The sequence below is a fragment of the Zonotrichia albicollis genome, chromosome 1 (assembly GCF_047830755.1).
Source record: "Zonotrichia albicollis isolate bZonAlb1 chromosome 1, bZonAlb1.hap1, whole genome shotgun sequence".
In the NCBI taxonomy this organism is placed as follows: Eukaryota; Metazoa; Chordata; class Aves; order Passeriformes; family Passerellidae; genus Zonotrichia; species Zonotrichia albicollis.
Window position 1 is genome coordinate 53,403,186 of NC_133819.1, and position 24,881 is coordinate 53,428,066.

The 24,881-nt window shown below is 44.3% G+C and overlaps 1 protein-coding gene and 1 long non-coding RNA gene across 5 annotated transcripts in view; one reads left to right on the top strand and one right to left on the bottom strand.

The window, feature by feature from the left end:
* GLI3 (GLI family zinc finger 3) overlaps positions 1–15,820 on the top strand; it is a 201,911-nt gene extending 186,091 nt beyond the window's left edge. For all 3 annotated transcript variants that reach the window (XM_005486993.4, XM_026793419.2, XM_014267034.3), the window contains 5 exons: positions 4,673–4,822; positions 5,412–5,576; positions 8,357–8,647; positions 11,872–12,199; positions 13,385–15,820. In XM_005486993.4, the coding sequence (XP_005487050.2) occupies positions 4,673–4,822; positions 5,412–5,576; positions 8,357–8,647; positions 11,872–12,199; positions 13,385–15,672 (3,222 nt within the window). In that variant the 3' untranslated portion in view covers positions 15,673–15,820. The remainder of the gene's footprint in view (positions 1–4,672; positions 4,823–5,411; positions 5,577–8,356; positions 8,648–11,871; positions 12,200–13,384) is intronic.
* Positions 15,821–16,366: 546 nt separating this feature from the next.
* On the bottom strand, positions 16,367–24,160 carry LOC113459265 (uncharacterized). Of its 2 annotated transcripts, none has more exons than XR_012580469.1 (2): positions 23,779–24,160; positions 16,367–22,298 (listed from the first exon to the last, which is right to left on the bottom strand). It is a non-coding gene; the product is annotated as an uncharacterized LOC113459265 (long non-coding RNA). The 2 variants fall into 2 exon arrangements; XR_012580468.1 differs by having other exon boundaries at positions 16,367–22,383.
* Positions 24,161–24,881: the final 721 nt, after the last annotated feature.

Consider the following 24,881-nt stretch of genomic DNA (forward strand, 5'->3'; position numbering starts at 1 on the left):
GCTGTGAATAAATCGAAGCTAGAAATTAGTTGCTAACCAGCAGAAGAGTGACTTCCTAGAAGCGCCTTCCACTGGGACCACAGGGAGCTGATCACCAAGGTACTTAGAAGCTGAAGCTCTGTTTGTGACCAGGATTATGTGCAGTGGGACTTGCCATAGCGAGGGGATGGGCCTGATGACCAGGAACCAGTTTCTAACTGTATGTGGGCTTAAGGACAAATCTACATTCCCTATGCAAAACACAGAAATAAAAGTGTTCCCTGCAGGCCTTGCAGGTCAGGGACAGCTAATCCCCTTCCAAACCAGCTTCAGAGCTTTCCAGTCTGGTAATGCCAGACACAGCCTCTGCCCCATGTCCTCTGTGGGCTCCCCAGCCCTCTTGTGCAGCTACAGGACAAGCTGTGTTTAGTACTGCGATGCCTCTTCATCTTTCACAGTTTGTCCCCTATGCATCAAAAGCAGCAGCTCTGCTGGTTTGAGGGACTTTTTGTGGCAGTACAGTACAGAGGGAGATTTGTGCTAGAAGATGGGTTAAATGCTGCCTCTGCTTAATGTCAGTGATGACATCTGGTGAGAAGTTACTTAGCACCTCCTTTTTAGTTTTTTAAAATACAGAGAAAGAACTTCGAGAAGATAAAAGTCTGAGATTGTCATTGTATAACTGAAATTAAACCTAATTTTGGCAACTTAACTCGGCCAGTAACTTAGCACATTATACCAATACAGCATGGTCTCTTCCCAGTTTCTTCCTACACTCTAGGGTAGCAAGTCTAGGTTAGAAAACAGAAATGTGAGATTCTCCTAGAATATTCACTCTTGCCACGAAATAGAACTTTGCTTTCAGATGCAATGTCAGTTGCAGTGACATTCTTTTTCTGATGTTCCTAAGTTTTTCCACTGGTATGGAGAAGCTTTTCCTCCTGCTGTTTGACTGCTGTGAGAGCACATTTGGCCTTTGTTTATGTATTGAATGGCTAACGGGTACCATGCAGGCAGCTAGGATGTGCGCAGATTCTCTTTTCTTCTGAAAACCCTCTTGGAGGAGGAAAATGAAACACCAACATTATTGCAGATCCTACCTCCAGTGTCACCTCATCTGCTACAATATTGAGTAACAGGTACAAGTTGGTGTGGATTATATGAGAACATGCATGATTTAAGGCGTTCCCTTTTCAATAGTATTTCTTACCATGCAAGCATTTATGCTTCAGGATACTGTGGATTGAATTTCCCATTACCTCTGGTTTTTGAGATTGGCCAGTAGAGATGATAGGCAAACTTCAGCTTTGATTTCAATTAATCTGGAATTGAAATCCATCTCAGACCTTCCTCCTTTAAAGGCAGGTCATTCTGAGACCAGAATCACTATTTAGGTCAGCTCCCTCTGTTCATTTTAGGGTATTTTGGAACTGGATGATAATAACAACATTTTTGAAAGAATAGAAAATGAGCCAGGACAAACAGAGGTTTGGTAATAAGCATTGAAGTAGCATGAAAGTGACTGGTATTCTGCAAATGACCCCTGTTCAGCAGCTTTTTCGAGCTCTGTGCAACGGGAGATAGCTTGTAGAATTCCAGCTTTTAATGGTTTTTTTTTTTTCAGGTCAGAAATTCTTAATAATACAGAGCTGATGCTTCAGAGCCTTATGCTAGCAAACCTGACACTAGGGAGTAATATCATTGGCTTTCATGCGCCTATTTACTGTAATAAGGATTACGGACATAAGTAAAACTTGCAGGTTTGGGCCCACAAAATTAAAAGAAAAGCCTTTTCACACCCTGAAACTGCATCAAAATTCAATTTCACCAGGAAAAAAAAAATCCTTCTGATCTAGTCCCTGGAATGTGACATTTCATGGGTGTAATAAGGTTACAAACAGATTATAAATTGAAACCCTATAATTCCTTATTGTACTGTACCAAAGCTTCTGCTTTGCATAATACTCTTATTCCTGACTGTTCTTTGTTTTACAAGCTCAAAACTGCTCATTTCCTCTCATAATAGAGACCAGGGAGCCAAAAACACCGTGTAAAATCCAAAGGTAATTATCTGAGTCAAAGAAACTGAATGCCAGAGTTCACAAACTTCTGAACTTTTCTAAATGATGTTGTTTGCACAGTGAGACCTCCCTCCTCTTTAAACATGTCACAAAAATTACACATTCTTTCTACCAAATGATAATGGTAAAAAAATCCCAGTGTAGATTTAGTTCATGGTTTGCATTTGTGTAGTTCTGCCTATATGTCCATAGCAGATGACTGATGAGTTTTCTCATCATAACTTGAGCAAGTGAGGGTGTTTGAATCTCAGGATGACAAACAGTGTGAATCTCCTTACCTGAGAGCACTGCTGGTGCTGATTTTCTAGCAAGTGTCTTCCTCCAGACCAGCCTTTTGAGTATTTGAACATATTTGTAGGTCTGCTAAAATATGATCCCTCTGCAATAAGCAATTAAGCAGCTCACCTGTGAACCAAATAAATTACTCAGATTAGCAGATCACAGGCTCATTTATTGCAGGCTTTCCCTAAAGGTGAGGATCCTCAGAGGTATTGAATGAGAAGGAGCTGGATTTGCAGGTGAGCTCTCAGGGGCCACTTGCGGCATCAGAGCAATGAGGGAAAACAGCACAAAGAGGGGTTTGATTGTAGGAAGATCAGAGAGTCTGGGAAAGGATTGAGAGAATAAGAGAGCAGGGCAAATGTGTATGGAGGGCCACAGTTGTGAGAGACCAGAGGATGGTCACAAGACATTTGACAGGTAAGCCAGCGATGGAGAGAGGCAAATGATCATCACCACTCTGGGCAAGCTTTGTCAGCTGCTGCAGTGAGCCTGGGCTGGGGAGGCGGTGAGGAAAGGACTTTCAGGCCCATGAGAAAGGTCAGTTTTAGAGGATTCTCATGCTGCTAAAGGTTAGAGGTCTAGAGCGCAGGGAGCAAGCTGGTTTTCAGGGACAAAGAGAAAAAACTGTCCTATGGAGACATTCTCTGAAAGAGCCTCCATGGTGCCTGAGTGTCCACACAACAGGAGGTAAAAGGAGGTGCTGTGGAGATTTGATTGATCCAGCCTTGAGATTTTTGTATCAAATGGAAAGCCTGTGTCACACACTCAAGTCTCATCCCCCTCGTGGCTGTGTAGGTTTAACCACATAACACACAGTCTGTAATGTTTACAGAGAGGTTTGGCCATGAATTACTTGAACGCATTTAATTTTGTCCCTTTACTTCTTTCTCTTTCAAGAAATAGCGCACATTGCCCTCATTGAACTCTTTTGATGCCATTTCACAGCTCAGGGCATGTGTATGCTTCTGGCACAGGTGTGTGTACTGTGAATACAGATCTGCACTAGAAACATTAACTCTTGCAGATTACAAGTTGTATGTTGCCCAGCACCTCTGCTCTGTTCATGCATCCTGAGCCCCATAACAACTTTTAAGAAATGGCAATAAAGTTTCAGAAAAAAGCTGTCATCTTTTATAGGTAATGGATGTCTGTTTTCCATGGCAATGGTGCATAATTTTGAACATACGTGATTTTATGTGGCTTTCTGACTGATTCCAAGACTTCAGAAAAGATTGGGATTATCTTCTTTGTGTTCCAGTATGAGCTCCTGAGTTTCTATATGGCTGGCATTTTATTTAGGCCCATTATGGAACAGATACAGATTTCATCCCTGTGCTGTGATCAAATAAAAACTGGAAAGATTTTTTTGGTGGTACCTTAGTGGGAATAATGTCATTCGCTGGGTAATGCAGCCATCTAGTGGCACAATGACAGAAGTTCGGTAGTGTAGAATTTCTCCAAGAGAGTCTGGGAGGATGAGTCGGGTAGCTCCTAGTGGAAAAAAAAATCTGAAAGTCCAGGTGTAGTTATCTCTTCTTTTGTTTTCTAAAGCTGTGCAAAAAATTTCAAACAGTTAAACTTTTTAAAAAAATCAAACCGATTTTAAGGTTGTCCCTGTTTCACTTGCCTGTTTCCACTCAAACACAGAGAGAATTAAATCAAATTTTAAATGCTTTTCTGGACTGGATCTTAGTGAAAGAAACAGAGCAAGCTAATTTTTGTGGAAGAGTACAAGGTACATAGCTCTGTCCTGCTTCTGGGTGCACTCATGTGGATGACACTGACCACAGAAGGGCATGCCTGTGAGTCAGCAGGGCTGGGGCAGCTGTCACTCCCACACACATTCAGACAGAGCCAGACCAGGGAGTGAGTTAAAATTTGGGGTGGAAACTTGGTTTAGCAGTTCTGTTGATTTTTCAGGTTGGAGGATATGTTTCTAAAGGCCTGATTTTGTAAACCTTGTTTATGTTGAGCAGCACTTAAGTAATGTTTCCCTGCTCTTTAAAAGCAGTACCCAATGTGAATCACACAAGTGGAGCTGTGCATGACATTATCCAGGATCCATTTATCAGCTTGTATCCCTTAGGCATGATCCAAAGCCCTTTGATCTCAGTAGAAAAAAAATAAATCATTGGCCTTAGTGGACTTCCAGTAGGATCTATAACCTGAACCCTGTGGTCACTTGGAAGTGCAGATGATCTTATTCTTTTAGTACTGCAAGGACCTGGTTCACACCTGAATCTCTGGTGCTCTTCCAATGCAAAATTACAGTAAGGCTGCAGCTGATGTTGTATTTCTGTTAAGCTGTGACCTCTTTTCTGCCTGAACAGCATATCAACAACGACCACATACATGGTGAGAAGAAAGAGTTTGTGTGCCGATGGCTGGACTGTTCCCGGGAGCAGAAACCTTTCAAAGCCCAATATATGCTGGTGGTCCACATGAGGAGACATACAGGGGAAAAGCCACACAAATGCACTGTAAGTAAAGGGGCCTGAGCTCCAGGTTTGTACTGGGAAGCAGGGGTTGTGCAGAGAACAAACAGAGCAGGACAAGTGCTGCATTCCCTGAGCTCGTCTGTCAGACTCTTGTGGAGAAGAGACTGCCATGTCTGCTTTGTTATCCAGCACAACCAGATGACAAAACCTTTAGGAGAGGGGATTCCCTGGATGATTTGGCCCACTTCCTCAAGTTTAAAGTGCAAAGAAGCCCCAAAAGGCATTATTAAACATGGCTTAGTTTGCTTAATTATTTAAAGGCACTTTCTCTTACAGAGCTTGGTATTTCTGCTGGCCACCAGCTCCTGATGGCTTTGCAATGGATTTCAGCCTTAGTCAAAGTACACAAATACTGTGCTCTCCTGTAAGAGAAGATTTACATAATGCTGAAAGCATTTTTACTTGAGCTGTGGCAGAGTTTGCTTGGATAAAATTAAAATTCTCCAAATCAAAACTACATGGGACAAAGTTATGAAGGCCTGGAAAATTTCTAAACTTTTACAAGTCCACTTTTGCTGTTTCCTGCAAGTCCAAAGATTAAAGCTAAACGAGATTTATGTCTTGTCTGCAGTTTGAAGGTTGTACAAAGGCCTACTCCAGACTAGAAAACTTGAAAACGCACTTGAGATCTCACACTGGAGAGAAACCGTATGTGTGCGAACATGAAGGCTGCAACAAAGCTTTCTCCAACGCATCTGACAGGGCCAAGCACCAAAACAGGACTCATTCCAATGAGGTAAGTAAGCACAGCTTCAAAAGATTAGTACAATTCATTGTTGAACAGACTTACAGTGTGGTCATAGCAATCCATTACAGAGGACAGGCACAGCAACCCTCAGCAACCTGAAAGGAGTGTAAGTTCTGGATGCCTCTTAGCAGCACAGTATGTCATACAGACCTGGCATTTTGTTACATGTAGGAGAGTTTTGAAGGAGGGAATCTAATGGAAACACATGCATTAACCAGGGAGAGATCCTGTTTTCCCTATAAAGCTGGGATCATTCTTCCCTCTGGAGCTGTAAGGGCTCATTGGGTGCCTGGACCCATCCCCATGTCTGTGTTGGCACTAGGCATGTGCTGGGATGCAGCTTCCCCAGCTTACTTTGGGGTGCTGCAGACAGCCACAGTGTCCACATTTGAAATCATGGGTTGCCATTTAAGTTCTGAGTTATGCCTTTTCCTTCTTCTCTGGCCTCTTTCACTCTTTCTTTTCCACCTGAACAGACCTCATGGACTGCAGAGGAAATGCAACCTTTCTCAAGGAAACCAGCTGTGGCAGTCACAGCTGTTTCCAAACTCTCAGTGTAATATCTCATTATTACTGTTTACTGTTACTGCTGCCTCCTTTTTCAGGAATCACACCATCTTCATGCACTGACCATGTTTTATTGCCCCATTTCAAGTTGCACAGAGAGTCACATTATCTCAATCTCACATCTCAGAGTCCACTGTCTCCTCCTTGACATGTCCCTATACTCCTCCACCTCTAGCCTAAACCTAGGAGTACTGGGAGGGCAGGACATACCATAGCAGCTGTATCTATTTCCACACAGCTGTATCTTTAGCTGGCTGTCAGGTCTGTCAGGTTTGCACACAGGCAGATCTCCAGGGAGCATTCATCCTCTTCCAGTGCCAGCCCTGCAGCATCTCTTCAGTCCCAAAGGAAGCAGAGGGCATTGCACATCTCTGAGTTTCCTCATCCCTGCCGTGTGTGTTTTCAGCAGCCCAGCTAATAATGGCACTGAAGCCCTGCAGTGATTTCGTGAATGGTCAAGGTAGAAGGAAGTTCACCAAGTCTTGCCAATAACTGCCTGAGCTTTCTTTTTTCATTCACTGAACCAACCTGTGTGCTGCCTGGTTGGTGAGGTAGACCTTCACACTTAGTGGTGTGACCTGTCCCTGTGTTAATTTTGTGTCTAACAGTAAGCCAGCCAAATTTTATGCTGCACATGATTTCTCATAGGTGCAGCCACAGGGGCAAATTAAACATTTCCTTCATCATTACTTCACACCAAAACAGTCTAATCTTTTAAGGCAACATATACTGGTGGAATGATATGAATACAATGAAAAGCACAGACCAAATTCAGCATTTGCTTGTCGTGCCATTTTAGCTTTAAGTAGGTAACCTACACAGAGCTTTAAAAGCAGCTGACATATCTTGATGATGATGTGCCTTACTCATGCAGAGGAGGGCTAAGTGACTTGTACTTCTATAGCAACCTGAGAAAACCTGCCTCAGTAGCTCAACATCATCTCTAAATTGCTCATTTTTGCTCCTATTCAAGTAAGTGGGAGGGATTTTTCCACTGATGTCGGTGGAAGCAGTCTCAGGCCTTAGACAGCTATGATGAAGCTATATTTGTCAAAGGCTCCGCAGTGCTGTGTGTAAGCAGAGTGAGAATCCCTCTGAGAAACTCTGCATCAGGGTCTCTTTCTATTTTTTGAAGGTTAGTATAAAAAAACCCTTAAAAATAGTAGTTTCTTGGAAACAATTCAGTAATGAAAGTGAGTGAACAATACTTTGCTTCCCGAGGCAATTAAAGGATTTAGGAAGTGCTCAGCTCTTCTTTCTAATCCCCTCATAATACAAGAAAAAAGGCTTTGTTAATTTATAAGACAGTAAATTTACTTTATTCTACATTGCTTAGTGAACTATAGAAATCCATACATAAAGAAAGTGGTTTGTAAAAGTGTGATGCTTTTAGTGAGTGATGCTAGTAGCAGTAATAACAGTACTAGTGCATATATTGCTACAGCATGAAAATGTTCATGGTACTGTATCTGATGCTTTGACATTGTACTGGTGATCTGAAGGAGCCAGAAAATAAATGCTTCCTCACTTAATTCTGCCTGAACAAACGGCCCAGCATCTTTTGAAGGGGGGTGTTTCTCTCAGTGTCTAGTAGTAGGTACTAGGCATACTGGAAATGCTATCAAACTGCTGAGGGCAAGGGACAGGGCTGAAAATCGAAGCAGTCTTCATAAATTGGCATAGCTGAGTTACCTTCTGCTAAGGTAATTGAAAGCTGTGCCAGTTGGTACCCATGAGGGACTCTGCCCTCAATCATCTGTGCAGCACTAATTGCTACCTTCTGAGCCAAGGGGAACTGATGGTTTTAACTAGGTGCAGTCACAATTTGATAGGACAAGGGGTGATGGCTTTAAGCTGGAAGAGGGTCGATTTAGATTAGTTATAAGGAAGAAACTGGTTAGTGTGATGGTAATGATGCACTGGTAGAGGTTTCCCAGAGAAGCTGTGGATGCCCCATCCCTGGAAATGTTCAAGGCCAGGTTTGAATGTGGCTTTGACCAAGGGTTTCCTGCCCATATTGGGATAATCTTTAAGGTCCCTTCCAACCCAAACCATTCTATGATTCATTTGTAGAGACCATAAATTAGGTAACAAATTCACTGCGAAAGCATATAACTGTGACAGCAGCTGTGCTCCAAGGAGTTCTTCAGGGGTTCCACATGGAATAAAACCTGATATGGGTGTGTTTTGTGTCTTGTCAGAAACCATATGTGTGCAAGATCCCGGGCTGCACAAAGCGCTACACAGACCCCAGCTCCCTGCGGAAGCACGTGAAGACCGTACACGGCCCGGAGGCGCACGTCACCAAGAAGCAGCGGGGAGACATCCACCCAAGGCCTCCGCCACCCAGGGACCCCGGCAGCCACTCTCAGACCCGGTCACCAGGTCATCAGACTCAGGGTGCAGTTAGTGAGCAGAAGGACCTCAGCAACACTACCTCAAAGCGGGAAGAATGCCTCCAAGTGAAAGCCGTCAAGTCAGAAAAACCAATGGTATGCAATACACCGTGCCACTCCCTTTGTCCTCTTCTTCCCACAACCCCTTAATGAAATGCTCAAGTCTGTAAACTCTTGCTCACAAGGTTTGGTTTTTTGAGGTCGTCTTCTGTGTTTACATTGTAAAATGTTTTTAAAGCCTAAGAAGTAGCAAATAAAAAGATTACAAATCGTCTGTGCAATATAGAATAAGTGCAGTGCTGGCAACTGCCACAATAATTGTTTCTCATTAAAAGCTCCATCTTCTGGAATAAGCATAGTATGAGAAAATCAGAGTTTTCATTAAAAAAAAAAAGAAGAGTTTTTTCCAGTCTTCTGTTTCTAGAAGAAAGACAAATCTGAATCTTGCAGACTGAAAGCCAGAATAAGGAAAAAACCAAACCAAACCACAAGTCCAAATGACTAAATTGATGATATTGATGATGATAATTTTTGGAGAACCTGGGAAAGCAATCAAATTTTAAGGGCTTGAGGCTTTTGGGTCATCTAGCAAACTGAAACAGGACAAATTGACTTTCTTAAACAGCAGATGGGCATCTTTTAATAATATCTCTGTTGTGATGTGACCTCTTATGTTTATCTGATACTTACTCAAGTTAACTTAGTCCAAGCTTAACTAAATCAAGTAGAATTGACAGTCTGCAGGTCTTTTTTGTAGTTTACCTTAACGTATTGCGTTAAACTGTTAAAAGGATTGTATTCTATTTTTTGAGATTCTATCTTAAATACTCAAGTTCTTTTATTTGCCTGAATTTCATATGTCATCTGCCCTCTTCACAAGGGTTAATTCAAAGGCAGCCACTCCATCACAAGGGTTAATTCAAAGGCAGCCACTCCATCCTCGTCCCCATCTGGGTCTATGATTCATCTGTATTCAGCCCTTGGGGATTACAAATATGAGCCCTCCAAATTCTGCTCATACTGTTAATCATGCTGCAATTCGAAGTGATTACTCACTGAAGTATGAGTTACTGCTATGTTGTGCCTAAGGCTTATGCTCAAATTGTTCAGTATTAATACTCAATTTAAAACCTTTTAAGGGCTCAGAGTAAACTCTTACTGGAGTCTAAAAGAAGGTCCTCTGCCATCTTTGATGATAACTACCTTATTTACAAAGGAGCAAAATCTCTTTTGCTTTGCTAGGTAAATGTGTAGTGTTACTGAGGCATGTTTAACACAGTTTTAACAGGAAAATTTGTGGAAGAGGGGTACTAATGCCTATAACTTATATGGTATTAAATATTTCTCACTGAAAATTATATTTTAAAAATAATTCTGTGTTTCTTGCTTTTCACTGCTTGTATGAATTAAGGTATATTTTCCGGTTTTCAACTAATCCAATGTCTTTTCTATCTAATGCTCTTAAATGTCTTATTCTAACTTCCTAAGGACAGTGGGTAATAAGGTGAGGGCATTTTAACTTTTCTGCTATTTTTCTTATTGCAACATTATATATGTTTTTATTTTGGTCTTCTGCCTGTTGTTCAGTCATTCCTTTATTTAGTAATGTGCAATCCATCAAGCACATTCCCAGTTGTTATGTGTTGTGAACATTTTGCAACAGTTGACATGTGAAAAATCTGGCTTATATTGGTGAAATATCTTCAGAAATGTCTTTGTACTTTCCCCTCTAGATGAGATATCCATTTTTTTCTGTATTCCACATCTAGAAATATATGTCCTGCATAATACAGTTCTTATTTCTGTACCCTACCTCACTGTGATCTTGACATGTGCTACAAGAACAGGCTTCTGATCACTTCTTCCATATGGCATGGAGCTATTGTCCAGAAGTACAAACTTTCTTCTGTATAATAACTGTTATTTCTATTCTTGTCACCAAATCTGCTATGGCCAGGATTTGGAAATGAGCTTGCTCAGTGTGGCCTCATAAATTCTAAGTATCATCATTCAAGTTAGAAATAATAAAATAGTTATTGAATCTCAAATTGACTCCTTAGGGGCATAGGAAACTACAGTAGTGCCATGAATCTGTGTCTTCATTCATTGATGTTTAAAGTGAGAGTCATCTCCGGCACTTCAGAAATTCTAGACAGCATTTTTCAGTAAAATGTACATAAAGATCACAGAGTGGCAGAAAAAAACCCCAACAAAATAAAACCACATCAGAAACCCTTAAAGTCAAACACTTACATGAAACTGTTCTTGTGTGCAAAATGATACTGCATGCCCCACTGATTTGTGATCACACTGATAGAACTTTACAGTGAGATATTAAGTCCAGAGACTTCTGTCTGTCGTCCTCTGTTTTGTCTGTCAGTTTGTTCGTTTTCCCATTCTTTTGAAAGAACTTTATAAAAAGTCTGAAAAGTAAATCAAGCCTGTGTTTCCACACAGCAAGAGTTCTGCTAGAGCAGCAGGGAACACTCCCTGTTAAGAAAGAAGATGTTATTGTGGCATGTTTATATCCCTGCAGATTAGCAGTCTGTATTGTCTACTTAAATTCTTGCACTTAAAATCTTAAATTCTGATGAAACAAAGGATTTGATTTAGTAGATCATCACCTTCTTGATTCAGGGCAGAGGTGGTATAAGTTAGGTATAAGGGGAGGTATAAGTTAGACCTGAGTGCTCCCAGGGTCACAGGATGCTGATAATATGATACAGTATTTTTTGCACTGATGCTTTGTCCTTGTTTTATTACATGCCAACATTTCAGGCCAACCACTGCTTGTAACAATGAGCCTTAAGCCTGGAAAATGCTTACATTCTTTAGCCACAAGTCTAATTAAAAAAACCCAAATTCCAATGTTGTTGGAGTCTTGTTTGTTTGTTTGTTTGTTTGCAAGCCTAGCAGTGTAAACTAATACTTTGTAACATGGCTGAATTCTGGTTTGGTTTTTTGAGCTGCAGCTTCAGTTGGGAACAGCGCATAAGCAATGTAGGGTATCCATCCATATGTGCTAACAAATGGCTTGAAGTGATAGAAGTAACTCTGGGAATAACTCAGATAAATGTCTAATGGAGATACATTGTATACCATCAGCAACATGTGAAAGGCAATTTTAGTCTTGTGTTTTACAATGCCCTTCACTGCAGTTGAAGCCAATATCTAGGAAGCCTCCTTAAGAACAATCACTGTTACCATTTAAGGCTGAACTTCTCTATACCTGTATCTTTGGCTCCGCTTAGCACAGACGCTCTGGTTAACATTGTTTGCTTAATTCTCACACTCTTTTGTCTCTGACTTCCCTCCAACAGACATCTCAGCCAAGCCCTGGTGGTCAGTCTACATGCAGCAGCGAACAGTCCCCCATCAGCAACTATTCCAACAATGGGATCGAGCTTTCTCTGACCGGTGGTGGTAGTGTAGGAGACCTCAGTGTCATCGATGAAACCCCAATCATGGACTCTACCATTTCCACAGCCACCACAGCACTTGGCTTACAAGCCAGGAGGAACATGACAGGGACCAAATGGATGGAGCAAGTGAAATTAGAAAGGTTGAAACAAGTTAATGGAATGCTTCCAAGACTGAACCCCGTTCCACCTTCCAAAGCCCCAACCTTGCCGCCTCTCATAGGAAATGGTGAGATACACATAAGAGGAGTGATAACGCTTTTTGTCCTTAATCTTGTTGCTTGCTAGCTCAATCTTGCAACTCTTGCAGGAGTTGCACAGCTCAGGAAACTCAGCAGCTGTGAAATGGTTTGTAAATTGATCACTTTCTGTTTGTTCCCTCATTGTAAGTTCTTCTACCCACACCCTCTTAGATGTCTGATAGTCCTGTGTCATACAGAACAGGAGCCCGTGAGGGAGCCATGGATCACATTTTAAATATTCCCTACAGGTAGAGGTTCTGACCCAAGATCACCATAATTCTGTCCTGTTTTGAGACAAGGTAGAAGAAATAAATACCTGTTAGTTTACTGTATGGAAGTCTTTCTGTTGAGCCTTTGCAAGGCAGCCTTTGCAGAGATTTGGTGGGCTTCCCTTTAAATAACTTGTTCCTACACATAGAAGAAATCATAGGTACAGGTGCTACTGCAGCAGAGGGCAGATATCCATGAATGGGAGCAAGGCAAGGTTGAACTCTGAAGATCCCCAGTTGTTTTCCTCCAAAGAGCTGCTCATCACCAAAATAGATGTTGCTGCTGCCCCTACTTTGCCTACAGCATGCCTGTAGGTTTCTGGGCTCCACCCAGCAGTGACAGCCCAGGTTTTGTGAGACCCATTCAATCAAAAGAAACTATGTAAAATTAAGAAATGTATCCTGTTTACTTAAAACCAAAACAAAACAAAACAAGGAAACCAGCAAAGATGTTTTGCAGTTGTTAGGAGTTATTTCAAGAATATTTCAAGAAGTATTAGAAATGACCTTGAATAGCCTCCAATTTGTATATTTTGCCATTCCATGCAAATGCCTGTTCAATTATATTTTGCCTATAAAAAGCTCCCTTACGAATGTGTCCTCCTGGCACATCAGCCAGCATAGCTGCACTGCAGGCTGGAGTACTGCACCAGCTGATGACAGTTTGTGGCTATGGGCTATAAATTTTCTGCTGGGATTCACACTGAAATGTTACCCTTGAGTCTCCGAATTAGCTTTTAACCTAAGGACACAGTTTTTATCCCTACTTCTTGCAAGAAAGAGCACTGCTGTAATTGGCTGTGATGATGTTCTTCCTCTATACTCCACTTACATCTTTACTGTGTGTTTTCTCACCAGTTTCTGGATAATACCTCTTAGTTTAACTGTGAATTTTACCCGCAGGTACCCAGTCGAACAGCAGCTGCAGTGTCGGAGGATCCATGACTATTCTGCCAAACAGGAATGAACTCTCAAGTACGGACATCACTGTGTTGAACATGCTGAACAGGAGGGACAGCAATACCAGCACAATCAGTTCAGCCTACCTGAGCAGCCGCAGGTCCTCTGGAATCTCACCTTGCTTCTCCAGCCGGAGGTCCAGCGATGCCTCCCAGGCGGAGGGAAGACCGCAGAACGTGAGCGTTGCAGACTCCTACGACCCCATCTCAACGGATGCCTCCCGGCGCTCCAGTGAAGCGAGCCAGTGTGATGACCTGCCAAGTCTTCTCAGCCTCACCCCAGCCCAGCAATACAGGCTGAAAGCTAAATATGCAGCAGCTACTGGTGGACCCCCACCGACTCCACTGCCTAACATGGAGAGGATGAGCCTCAAGACAAGGATGGCACTCTTGGGTGATTGCAGGGAGTCTGGAGTATCTCCACTGCCTCCAGTGAATGTCCCTCGAAGATGTAGTGATGGTGGGGCAAATGGTTACAGCAGGAGGCATTTTCTGTCTCACGAAGCTTTAGGAAATGGGACAAGGAGAGCCAGTGATCCAGTCAGAATGGCCTCCGACAACCTCTCTGGCCCGAGGGTCCAGCGTTTCAACAGTCTTAATAGCTTTAACACTCCTGCTTTGCCTCCATCCATGGAAAAGCGCAACCTTGTTCTTCAGAACTACACCCGTTCTGAGGGTGGCGTCTTCCGCAGCTTCAGCTCCCCGTGTCCTCCGAGCATCAGCGAGAACGTCGCCCTGGAGGCTGCTACAATGGAAGCAGGTAGCAGTCTGAACGATGAGGATCTCCTGCCAGATGACGTGGTCCAGTATCTGAACTCCCAGAACCAGGGCATGTACGACCATTTGTTGAACAATGTCCTAGATAGCAACAAAATGCATCACAGCTCAGTTTCAGGAAACAATTCCAGCAACTTTGACCAAGCCCCTCCACCAAGCAGTCAGCAGGCAGGTCCCGAGGCAAATAAGAGCGACTTGCCCATCCAGTGGAATGAAGTAAGCTCAGGAAGTTCTGACTTGTCTCCTTCAAAGCTGAAATGTGGTCAGCGGTCAGCAGTGCAGCAGGCTCGGGCCTTCAGACTGCATAACAACATGATGGTTCAGCAGCAGAACCTGGAGAGAAGCAACATGGCCCAGCAGAATGGCTATGGGAACCTGATGGAGAACAACACTTCCTACAGTTTACAGCAAAATATGACTCTTGGCAGCGGAGCTGGGAATTCTTTCAGTGTGCAGTCCAACAAGCCTTACAGCGAAAGCATGGGCAGGCAAGCAATGATGTCTGGTGTGACAAACAATTCCTGTGGCATGGCAGTGCAAGGGCAGAAGCTGAGAATCAGCAACATGCCAGTGAATGGGAACCAGCAAAATTTCAGCCATCCCCTGGCATCCAGCGATCAAACCACCAGTATGGCAAATGGGATACAGGACAGGAATATGATGGAACAGGAATATTTGCAAAGCCAGCCAGTCGGAGAAGGTGTTCGTTACCAGGGAGTCAGTCAATCTGGTCAAATGATGCTAGGGCAGGTTAGTCCTACCTCACAAGGCAGCCTGTATCAAGGGCCACAGAGCTGTCCACTGGTGTCTCACACCATTGGTAGCCAGCCTTCAGGTTTGTCAGTGGCCAAAAGTTACCAATCATGCTCGAATTACAGCAGCAACAGACGGCAAAACATGTTGAGAAACAACCTGTCGCAACAGCAAAGACACGTAGGTGATGGCAACCAGACGTACAGGGTAAACACCATCAAGATGGAAATGCAAGGTCAATCACAGCAGTTCTGCTCCAACATGCAGAATTACTCTGGTCAGTTGTATGACCAAACCATGGGCTTTAGCCACCAAGCTATGAAAACAGGTTCTTTCTTTGGTTCAGAAGCCAGCTGCCTGCTGCAGGGGACTGCAACTGAAAACTCATCTGAACTTCTTTCCCCGGGGGCTAACCAAGTGTCAAGCACAGTTGACAGCATTGACAACAACAGTCTAGAGGGTGTGCAGATAGATTTTGATGCTATCATAGATGATGGGGACCATGTCAGCTTGATTTCGGGAGCCCTGAGCCCAAGTATCATTCAAAATGTCTCCCGCAATTCCTCACGCCTCACCACTCCCCAAACATCTCTTACATTCCCAGCTATGCCTGTAAGCACAACCAACATGGCTATTGGGGACATGAGCTCTTTGTTGACCTCACTTGCAGAAGAAAGCAAGTTTCTTGCTGTTATGCAATAGACATAAAAAACAAAAAACACTTAGGAGATAACAGATGGAAAAAAAAAAGACTCATATTTTTTAGTTGTGTATGTATTTTAGCAATCTCATCTCACCTAAATGGGATGTGTTTCAAGTATATTCCTTTTATGGAATAAGGACTCTGAAAACCCTAAAGTGTTCTAGGGAGAAACTGTCTTCCATTTCAGTTTTGAATCAGTATTGCTACGCCCATTCCCTCCCTTTCTCTCTTTTCTCTCTCTCTCTTGTGCCCTTTTCAAATGTCTGTATGCTTCTTTTATTTTTCATTTGTTTTTTACCTGTAAACCAATGTAAACGTGTGAAGTGCATGTTGTGGGGTTTTCTTTCTTTTGTTTTGCTTTGGGGTTTTTTTTTGTAAAGAAAGGCCTGATGAAATGACAATTTTCTGTTACTCAAATGAATCCAGACCTTGTAAAACTGTTGCAATTTTTCCTCTTGAACCTATAACCAGGCACAATGTGAAGTGAGCATACAGTGATGAAATCCTCTCTGGATGCATTGGACCCATCACACTGAGGTGGAAAACCAGCCTAGAAATGCACTGCCATGCTACTCCTGGGCTGCAGTTTCAGAGACACGGAGCACAAAAAGTTGGGAGGTTCAAGCAGATAAGAAATGTAAAAATCATCAGCCCTTTGATGTCTAGCAGAAGCTTATGGTTTTTGTAAACCCACACAGAGATAGCTGTCACTGCCTTGAATAACAGTTCTGAGATTGTGTCATGTTCAGCCTATTTCAGAGGAAGGAGAGGACCAGAAAGCTGTTCGTAGTCCAGCTCTCATCTTTTGCAGAATTTGGTATTCTGGTGTTCAGCCTTCTTTTTTAAATGACTGAATAGCAAAATTATGGGTGCGTATAGTGACTTGGGTAGTCTACAGTCTTCTCATTGCATATCACATTTGTGGAGGTACAGTCAGGGTCTTAGGAAGTATTTCATACAATGAAATAACAAAATTGCAGTATTTCACACTGGGGAATTCCTTTTTTTTTTTTTTAATGCAAATTGTTGAGGTGTAACTTGCTGAGCCACTGGTTCTTATTTGCTGGAAGAACTGTGTGTAATTCCCCTGTAGCCCAGACAGCTCCATGGATACATAGAGCTTCAAAAGCATCATGAGCAAGTCATGTAAAAGAAGTAGAAAATGAATGGCTGGCCCAGTTCTCAGACTAGCCAAATAAATCAAAGCAGTTGCAAGCAATCTGATAATCTTAAATGTTTTTCCACTGTGTCCAGGCTTTACAAAATTAAATTAAAACTGCCATTAAAAATAGCAAAGAAACAAGGGGAACAGCAAGTATTCACAGATCACAGACTATTCTGATCTGGAATTATTATCAGGTCCAACTCTTCAGTGAATGGCCTGTATGAGGATCAAACCCACAACTTTGATGCTATTAGCACCATGCTCTAACCAACTGAGTTGTCTGGCAACTAATCAAAGCTCTGAAAGACCAACCCAGCTTCTTTCTCTCTCTCTTGGTGACACCATGTGCAGTTAATTTCCAAGCAAACCAGTGGGTCAATGCCCAGGGTCAGTCACACTGGCAAAAAATTGAAAGCAGTGCACTGTGATCATTAAGCTGCTCACTGGTAGAGGTGAATGGCATTTTCTCTGTGAGCACTGGCTTGTTTTTGGCTCTGCTGGGCTCCATGTCTGCACCCATGAGTACACAGTGCTCCTGAGTGAATAGCCTGCTGTGGGGAACAATCATGGTTTAAATTCACCCACTCCTAGAAGCTGTATGGAGTTCCAACCCTCGAAGACTTCTCAGTTAAATCCCAATAGCGAAGTCCTACTATGGGATGTAGATTGTGCAGGCACCTACAGTCATGGGTTTGATGTCTATGAGGAGCTGATGTTATAGTAGACACACAGCAAGATGAGGGAGCGTAGTCAGTTTTGAAATACAGACAAACTTTACCCCAGTCAAAATCAGAAGGTGACTTCTGTAGGCTAGAAAACCAACTGTAAAAGAAAAGGTGAAATACCAGCTGATTCAGGACATGGCATTTGAGAAAATGTGGAGGAATTGAATCTCAGTGAAGCTGTCAGATAACATTTATCTGTTAACAGCTGTTGGAATCAGAGCATGAATGTATAAATCAGTAGGAAAACATCATAGGAATTTGGTGCAAGGGCCATGTTTGAGTTTATCACAGCACGCACCAAGAGATTTGCACTGTGAGCTGGAATGTCAGAAATCAAGACAAATGTAAATGTCCTACACCTTTTATCATTACCTAGTTCCTGTCTTTCTTGTTATGTTTAGCCAGCATTTCTTTCTTACCCTGTCCCATGCACACATATTCACTCATCCTGCACTCTTCCCTTTGACACTTCCCCTCCCAGCTTCCCTGCCCTGCCCAGCTATCACAGCCTGCCTGCCGTGCTCCTTGGGCTGCCGGGCAGCTGGGCACAGCTCACCATGGCCAGTGACTGCATTGCTGTGCCAGTGGGAGGAAGCTGCTCCCTGCTGCCCAAAGGGCCTGCAGAGACCTGCTGCCTGTACACAGCCATTGTCGCTGCTGTGCTGCTGGGACAAGAAGGGATGCATCCCTCTGGGCAGGGCAAGGGATGTTCCAAGGGCTGTGCTGTGCATTGCAGTGCTGGGATACAGCCCACAGCCCTGCAGAGAAGCAGCACTATAGGCATGAGGGAAGGCTGTGCTGGATGTGTTTCAGATAGCTCTCAGTAACCAATCCTGGCTGTTTATTAGAGCTATCAATTACATGTTTATAAACAATTTCAACAGGGAGACTTATGACCAGCCTGGGAGTAGGTGGCTTGGGAGAGAAGTCTTTTATTGTAATGGAACCAATACATTAAAAAAACCCCAAACATCCCCAACTATTTTTTAAACTCAATTTTCCAGTTCATAATTGTATCTGCTGGTGCAATTGATGCTGGGAAGCTATTAACAGATGTGATCCATCAGAGCTTAGAAGGAGCCATTCATATTGCTCCAGGCTAAAAGGCACTGTTTGAGTAGCCAGTTTGCCTTCCTGGATTTGACAAACCTTTGTCACTCACTTAGCCTTGTCTTGGGCCAACAGTGTGTCTTGGCAGAAACCACATGCTCAAGAAAGGCATCCCATTTGATTTGGCAAAGCTGAAGAATCAGAGACTCCACTGTGTCCTTGGGGAGTTTGTGCAAAGGATTTATCATTTTCATCATTAAGTGTATGTGCCACTTCTGTTCATGTATCACTTCAGCTTTTAGTGTTTTCTCACGCTTTTCTGTTTTACACTAAAGAGCCTGGTTTTGGTACCTGTGAGGGTAGCAATACATCACAGCCCAGCTATCTTGGGTCTTTTTGATAAGGTAGACTTTGGTTCTGTTTTGATAAGGTAGACTGGTCTCTCTGAACATGGCACTGTTACACTGGACACCAGCTTTCACTTGTCAGCCTCCTTCTCAACATGTGGCAGTCTGGGGAAAGTCCCATCTACACTGGTGGGATGAGTTACTAGCACCCCTCTACTCTTCCAGTTACAGAGTTGTTTTTGTGTATGTGGCACATCAGTTGATATTTGCATAGCTGTTGGAAACCCACTGCTCACCCAAGAGTACAGGAAAATGCACAAAATATCATGAATGCTCTATTGTTAGAGCATTGCAGCATAGGTCTAAATCACCATTTCTTGTAATGGCTCTGTGAGGGTCTTCCATATGCATCTCTGTCGGCCTTGGGCACACCAGTAACACTCAGCCTGCCTGAAGTGTGTGTGTTTCCCCACACAGTTTCGCTTTTCACAAAGTGGAAGTTGCCAGTGAAGAGTTTATCTGTCAGCCACGTGCAGGTGACGGAAAGGTGTGTTTGCAGTAAAGTCATTGGGCTTCCACGTGGGAGTGAAATGGTCCCACACATCCACACGTGGCAGGTGATGTTATTCTCTCCTTGGGGAATGGCCCCACGTGGTACGTGCATTAAGGTGCTGGCTGGCTGCTGACTTCCCATCACTGATTCCCCCCTCCTCAGTGGGATGACTGGTCAGCTCGCCCAGGCCTGTCCCTCCATGGCTTGTCCTCCTGGACAGCAGTGTTTATATTCCCACAATGTATGTGCCTTATTTTGTGTTGACCCTGTGAAAGAGAGGGACCAGGATGTGTTGCCAAATTTTCCTGATGAGGCTGTACTTGCCATTGAGCTAATAGCACATACCACTGTTAATAGTGTCCAAAACATCTTGTAAACCTCTGGTATTCATGTGTTATTGTCCTTGGATTGGTGGAATGTCTCCTATGGAACAGTTACTGTTGTCAGTCCTGCAGATGTGTAAGATAAAAAAAGTGTTGCTTTTTTAAAATTTTTTTAAATTTTTTTTTATAAAGCTTGTAATCCTTAAAAAAAAAAAAAAAAAGAGAATGTGTAAATACATTTATGTACGGTAGGAATAGTGTTCAGTTGTAACAGACCTTAGTGGTCTTCATTTGATAAACCTGCAGTTATGATCTGATGTTTCTCAAGCCTTAGGTTGATCTGAAGGGTCTGTAGCACTGTGTACATATGAACTGTACTTCTGCTTTCAGAACCACTTAGCTTTTTTGTAACAAAGAAAAAAATGTTTCTTACAATGTCAATAAAAACAAAAGCCTTTGTACTTAAGTTCTTAGCTTTCAGCTTCTGAAATATCTCCTTGGGGGAGGCAGCTTTTTTTTCATACATCTGAAAAGCCTGGTTGCAATCAGTGCTTGTATCGCTTCCACTCAGAGCTGCTTACCAGCCTCTTTCTGCTTCCCAGCTTGTTGCTTCACTCCATTCACAGTTTAAATACAGATGGGAAAACAAAACAGGGTGTTTACCTCCTTGCTAAAAAAAGATGGCTGACGACTGTTGGGTGGAAAAACAAAAGAAAATGCAGTGTCACACCGATGAAGTGTTTGAAGGGAGGAGAGAGACTGACCTGGTTAACTGCTGCTGGAGCAGTCAGCAGTTCAGAGGCCAACGCCAAGCTGTGCTGAACTCTGGGCTGTCCTGTGGGGGCTGTTTTTCCATCCCTTGCTTGCCAAGGGTGTCTCACAATGCCTTGCCCACCCATGAAGAAGCATGGGAGGGAGAGAGGGAGGGAGGAAGGAAAGTTCCCCTGGCTGGGTTAATCTGTAGATGTCCACTCAGGTGGGTTACAGCGTGATCTGCAAAGACAGTTATCTTCAAAGCTGGACATGTTCAATGAATGCTCCTGTTGAGTACAGTTGCTATGGATGATGTCAAGTTAGTGGTGGCAAACGGTATAGAAAATGTTGTAGCACTGCTTGGTCTTAAGGTGTCTGATCTGTTCTAATTTCAAAGCCTTTTCTTTCCATTGCTGGCACCTTGGCAAGACCCAGAGCACTCTGTTAGCTGTCAGTGCTCAGCTTCCGCCTTAGTCCTTCCTCAGCCAAAATAAGTGAGCCATTTCCCAGGTGGTGGGAGATAAGTTTGCATTGTTATTTGCTCATTTAAAGTTTTGTTTTGTTTTGGTTTGGTTTTGTGTGTGTGTGTCCTGTTTTGTTGCGGTTTGTTGTTCACCATTATTAAGTTTTTGTCATTTGGCACAGGACTTAGGTTTAGGAGGGACAAAGGGCAGAATGGAGAGCTAAAGCCTAAAATGTGCCCAGGTGAGAAGCCAGTGAGGCAGGAGAGCCCTGGGAGTGGTGTGGTAGGGGTGAGGCAGACCCTGCAGTTTGAAAGGGAGGTTGATGGTGGCCATGGTGCCTTAGCTTATGTGCTGCAATCCAAAATTCTCCCAGAGACTGGCAGTGCTTCAGCATCAGCTCACTTTGGGGGATAGGTGTGTGTGACATGGCTTCCCCACAACTTGGATCATAGAAGGTCAGCAGCAGGGATGGAACAAGCCTCAGACAAAGACATGATGGGCCAGCAGAGAAAGGAGCAGGCTTGTGGGGACTGGGGAGTCAGCAGCAGGATCCATGCTGACAACAGATGATGGCTGTCAGGGGCTCAGAACCAACAGAGGCATTTCTGAGCCTTACCAGCTGCCTGCAGGTAGTGGGAGGTGAGGAGCTCCCACTTCTTACACACCAATGCAGTCAAGTCTTGCACACACGCACGCGTGCAAGAGCATTGTGCCAAACAATGTGGTCAGCATTGCACGCCTGCTGCCATAAGGGAGCCCACACAGCTGGACTGACAGCCCCTCCCTCTCATGAAATTTGCACCCCTACCTTCACCTTTAACCAACTCCTCCATGCCCATCTTCCAGCTGGATCTCCTCCACCAGCTGGATCGACTTCAGGATGAATGTCAAGAGGGCAGGAGATGCCAATGGGCCCCCTGCCCTGTTCAGCACGTTGGTTATTTGCTGTGTGCTGCCACGCAGTGCGAGGTCAGGCATCAAGGTTATAGCATGTCCAGAGCTGGGCAGTGAAGGGCTGGGACTCCAGGTCACATTCCTGTCCTCCAGCCTGACCTGGGATTGGGCTGATGGAAAGCTGCGTGTGCAAAGCTGCAGCCAGAGACAGGAGGACCTGTGTTGCCATGTGGTAAAGCTCAGTATAATGCCAAGTTCCCAGGAAAACAAAAAATAGCAGGGCAGTCGTGGCTTGTACCATCCAAAATCAGCAGATGCTGTTGACCTTTAGTCTCTGCTTTAGTGCCAAGGCTGTAAATTAATAAATTTAATTCATTAAATTAGTTTCTTACTTCAGAAGGGCATGTACCCAAGAGAAAACTGCAGTTTGCAAAGCCTGAAAAAACATAAGAGATATACAGCATTAATCAGCAAGGGAGTAGAAAACTCCCTACAGCCCCCCAGCACCCTAAACAGGTAGCATGACATTACGACACTCAAACCCAAAGATGGACAACCCAAAAATGACCAGTCATGTTAAGAGGTGGCCTGCCTTGGTCGGGGATGAAGCAGGGCAAGGCAGACAGTGTACCCAGGCCCACAGTGCTGATGGAGTTACTGGGCTGGCTGGGTGTAAGTGATGGCACTGTAGGGCAGCCCAGTGTAATATTTTTCCTTTCCCAGCTTTTGTGGGCTTGACTGTGTAATCTTCAAGCTGCTTTTTCAAAGAGAGGGTAATGGGAAAGAGACGACTTGTTCTCTTCAGGCTGAAATACAAGCTATTTGTGTTAGGAACACGGCTTTGTTACATGATTAGTGCAATGGGAGCCCCTAGGCACCACTTCCCAGTACAAACAACTAGTATTAATAACTCATGTTAAAATTGCCTGCTATTTAATAACCTGGGCCTCTTTCCACCCCGAGAAGCACATAACTGCTTTGTGTTCCCACCATCTCTGCCCGTCTTCCCTCACTGGCTTTGGACTCTCCCAGGAAAAAAAGGAGCAGGTTTGGGCAAGGAAGAAGGAAGAACTGACTGTTTAACAGGAATCCCCGCAGCCCATGTCTGTGTACCTCCTTGCCTGCCCTTCCCACCATGGGGTGCTGCTCCTGCCTCTGATGTGAGGCTGCTCATTGCTGCCATGCCTCCCATTCTGTCCCCTGCTTTCCCCGTGTTCTGGGGACGGACTGACCTATTTCATGCCTTGCCAAGGAAGCAGCCGCCCTCCCTCTGAGCTGCCCCAGCTGGCTGAGACGTGATAGACCAACAACACTGTTACTCATGGGTGGGAGGCCCGGGTGAGTCATGCTTCCCCTCGCCCCACACGCGGGGTGGCTGCGGCAGGAGAGCGGGGAGCAGACAGACGGACTGCTGCGGACACACGGCCGCGCACGGTTGGGTCCAGGTGGGAGCGAGAGGCTGTGGGGAGATCAGATGGTGATGAACCACAAACAGGATCGTTCCCCATCGGCTGCCTGAGCTGCTCCAGCCTTTGCCCGCAGCACTAGGATGGCTGTCAGGCCTGCCAGGCGGTCTCTGAGCCACCCTGCTCTGCAGAAAAACATTACTAATGTTCCCACGACCGGAGCAAGAGAGAAGAGACAAATAACTTGGACGGCAACATGAAACAGTGGCAAAAATCTGGAAGACAGAGGAGAGAGGAAAAAAACAAGAGGGTGGAAAGCTCTATAATGACTGAAAGAGCCCCAGATGGATACAAACGGAGAAAAGGCCAGAGACAGAAATAGTAGCGCTAATTAGCTGAGCTGAACGACCCCACTCCTGCTGTACCTGAGCATCCTCCGCTGTCCTCAGAGCCCCGACGCTGCCAGCCCTGGGAGAGGAGGAGTGGGAGCAGGGAGCTGCTCAGACCTGGATGAACAGAAGCAATTAAGTTCCTATAGCAACGCTTAGTGAAAAATCCCAAAGCAGAGGCACCTACAGAGCTGGGTAGAAAAAGGGTTGTGGCTCCAGGCAGCATTCTCTGAGGGAGAGCCATGAGAAATATGTGCTTCCCCATCCTGAGCATGGATCCTGCTGCACCTTTGCTGCTTGAAGACTTCCCGTTTCCATTATATGAACAGCCAGCCCTTCCAAGACATAGGAAAAGTTCACTTTTCCTATTTTGCCTTGAGGCAGTTTTGTTTTGAAGTCCTACAGCACATCCCACAGTGCCAAGGAATCAGGGCAATGTTTTCACTGGCAAATTTATTTATCTGGAAGGTTCTTGCTGGGAACGGGCAGATATATCTCATCCCTGTCATCGCTGACCACCTCAGCCTCCAGTCAGCTGTTTTTAGTAAACTCCTTCAACTTTGTCTGTGGGACCCCATGGCATGGCATTGTTTAAATATGGCTTTTTGGAGGGAGCTTCAAAGAAGAAAAAATGGTCTGCATCATCCTGCTGCAGAAGCTGAACTTGAGCTCTCATCAGAAGTTTGCAGATGTAAAAGAGGGCTAAAAATCCCCAAGTCACACTTTGTGTGAAAGCAGCCATGAGGCACAGACTCCTCAGAGCTGTGTAGCTCAGTGGTAAAGCCCCGTGCCCATGGCTGCCCCAGAGGCTCGTGGCTGGAGCAGCAGAAGCGAAGGGCTGCCATCAGTGGCAAAGTCTGCTGCAGCACGTGTGGGCACTGGGCTTTGTTCCCTTCCAGCAGGAGCACATCAAGCTGCCTTTTGCAGCCATCCAGGGAGGAGCAGGGTGGTTTGTGCTCCAAGGCTGCTGTCTCCTCTTCACATCACTTTTGGAGTAGGAAAGGGCTGATCCAGCTGACAAGAGCTCTCCTTTGGATGCCATAGGACACACCATGCCACGCTTGTTTTGGTTTTTGTTTTGTTTGTTTGTTTGTTTGGGTGGTTGGTTGGTTTTTTGTTTGGTTATTTTAGTTGTTGTT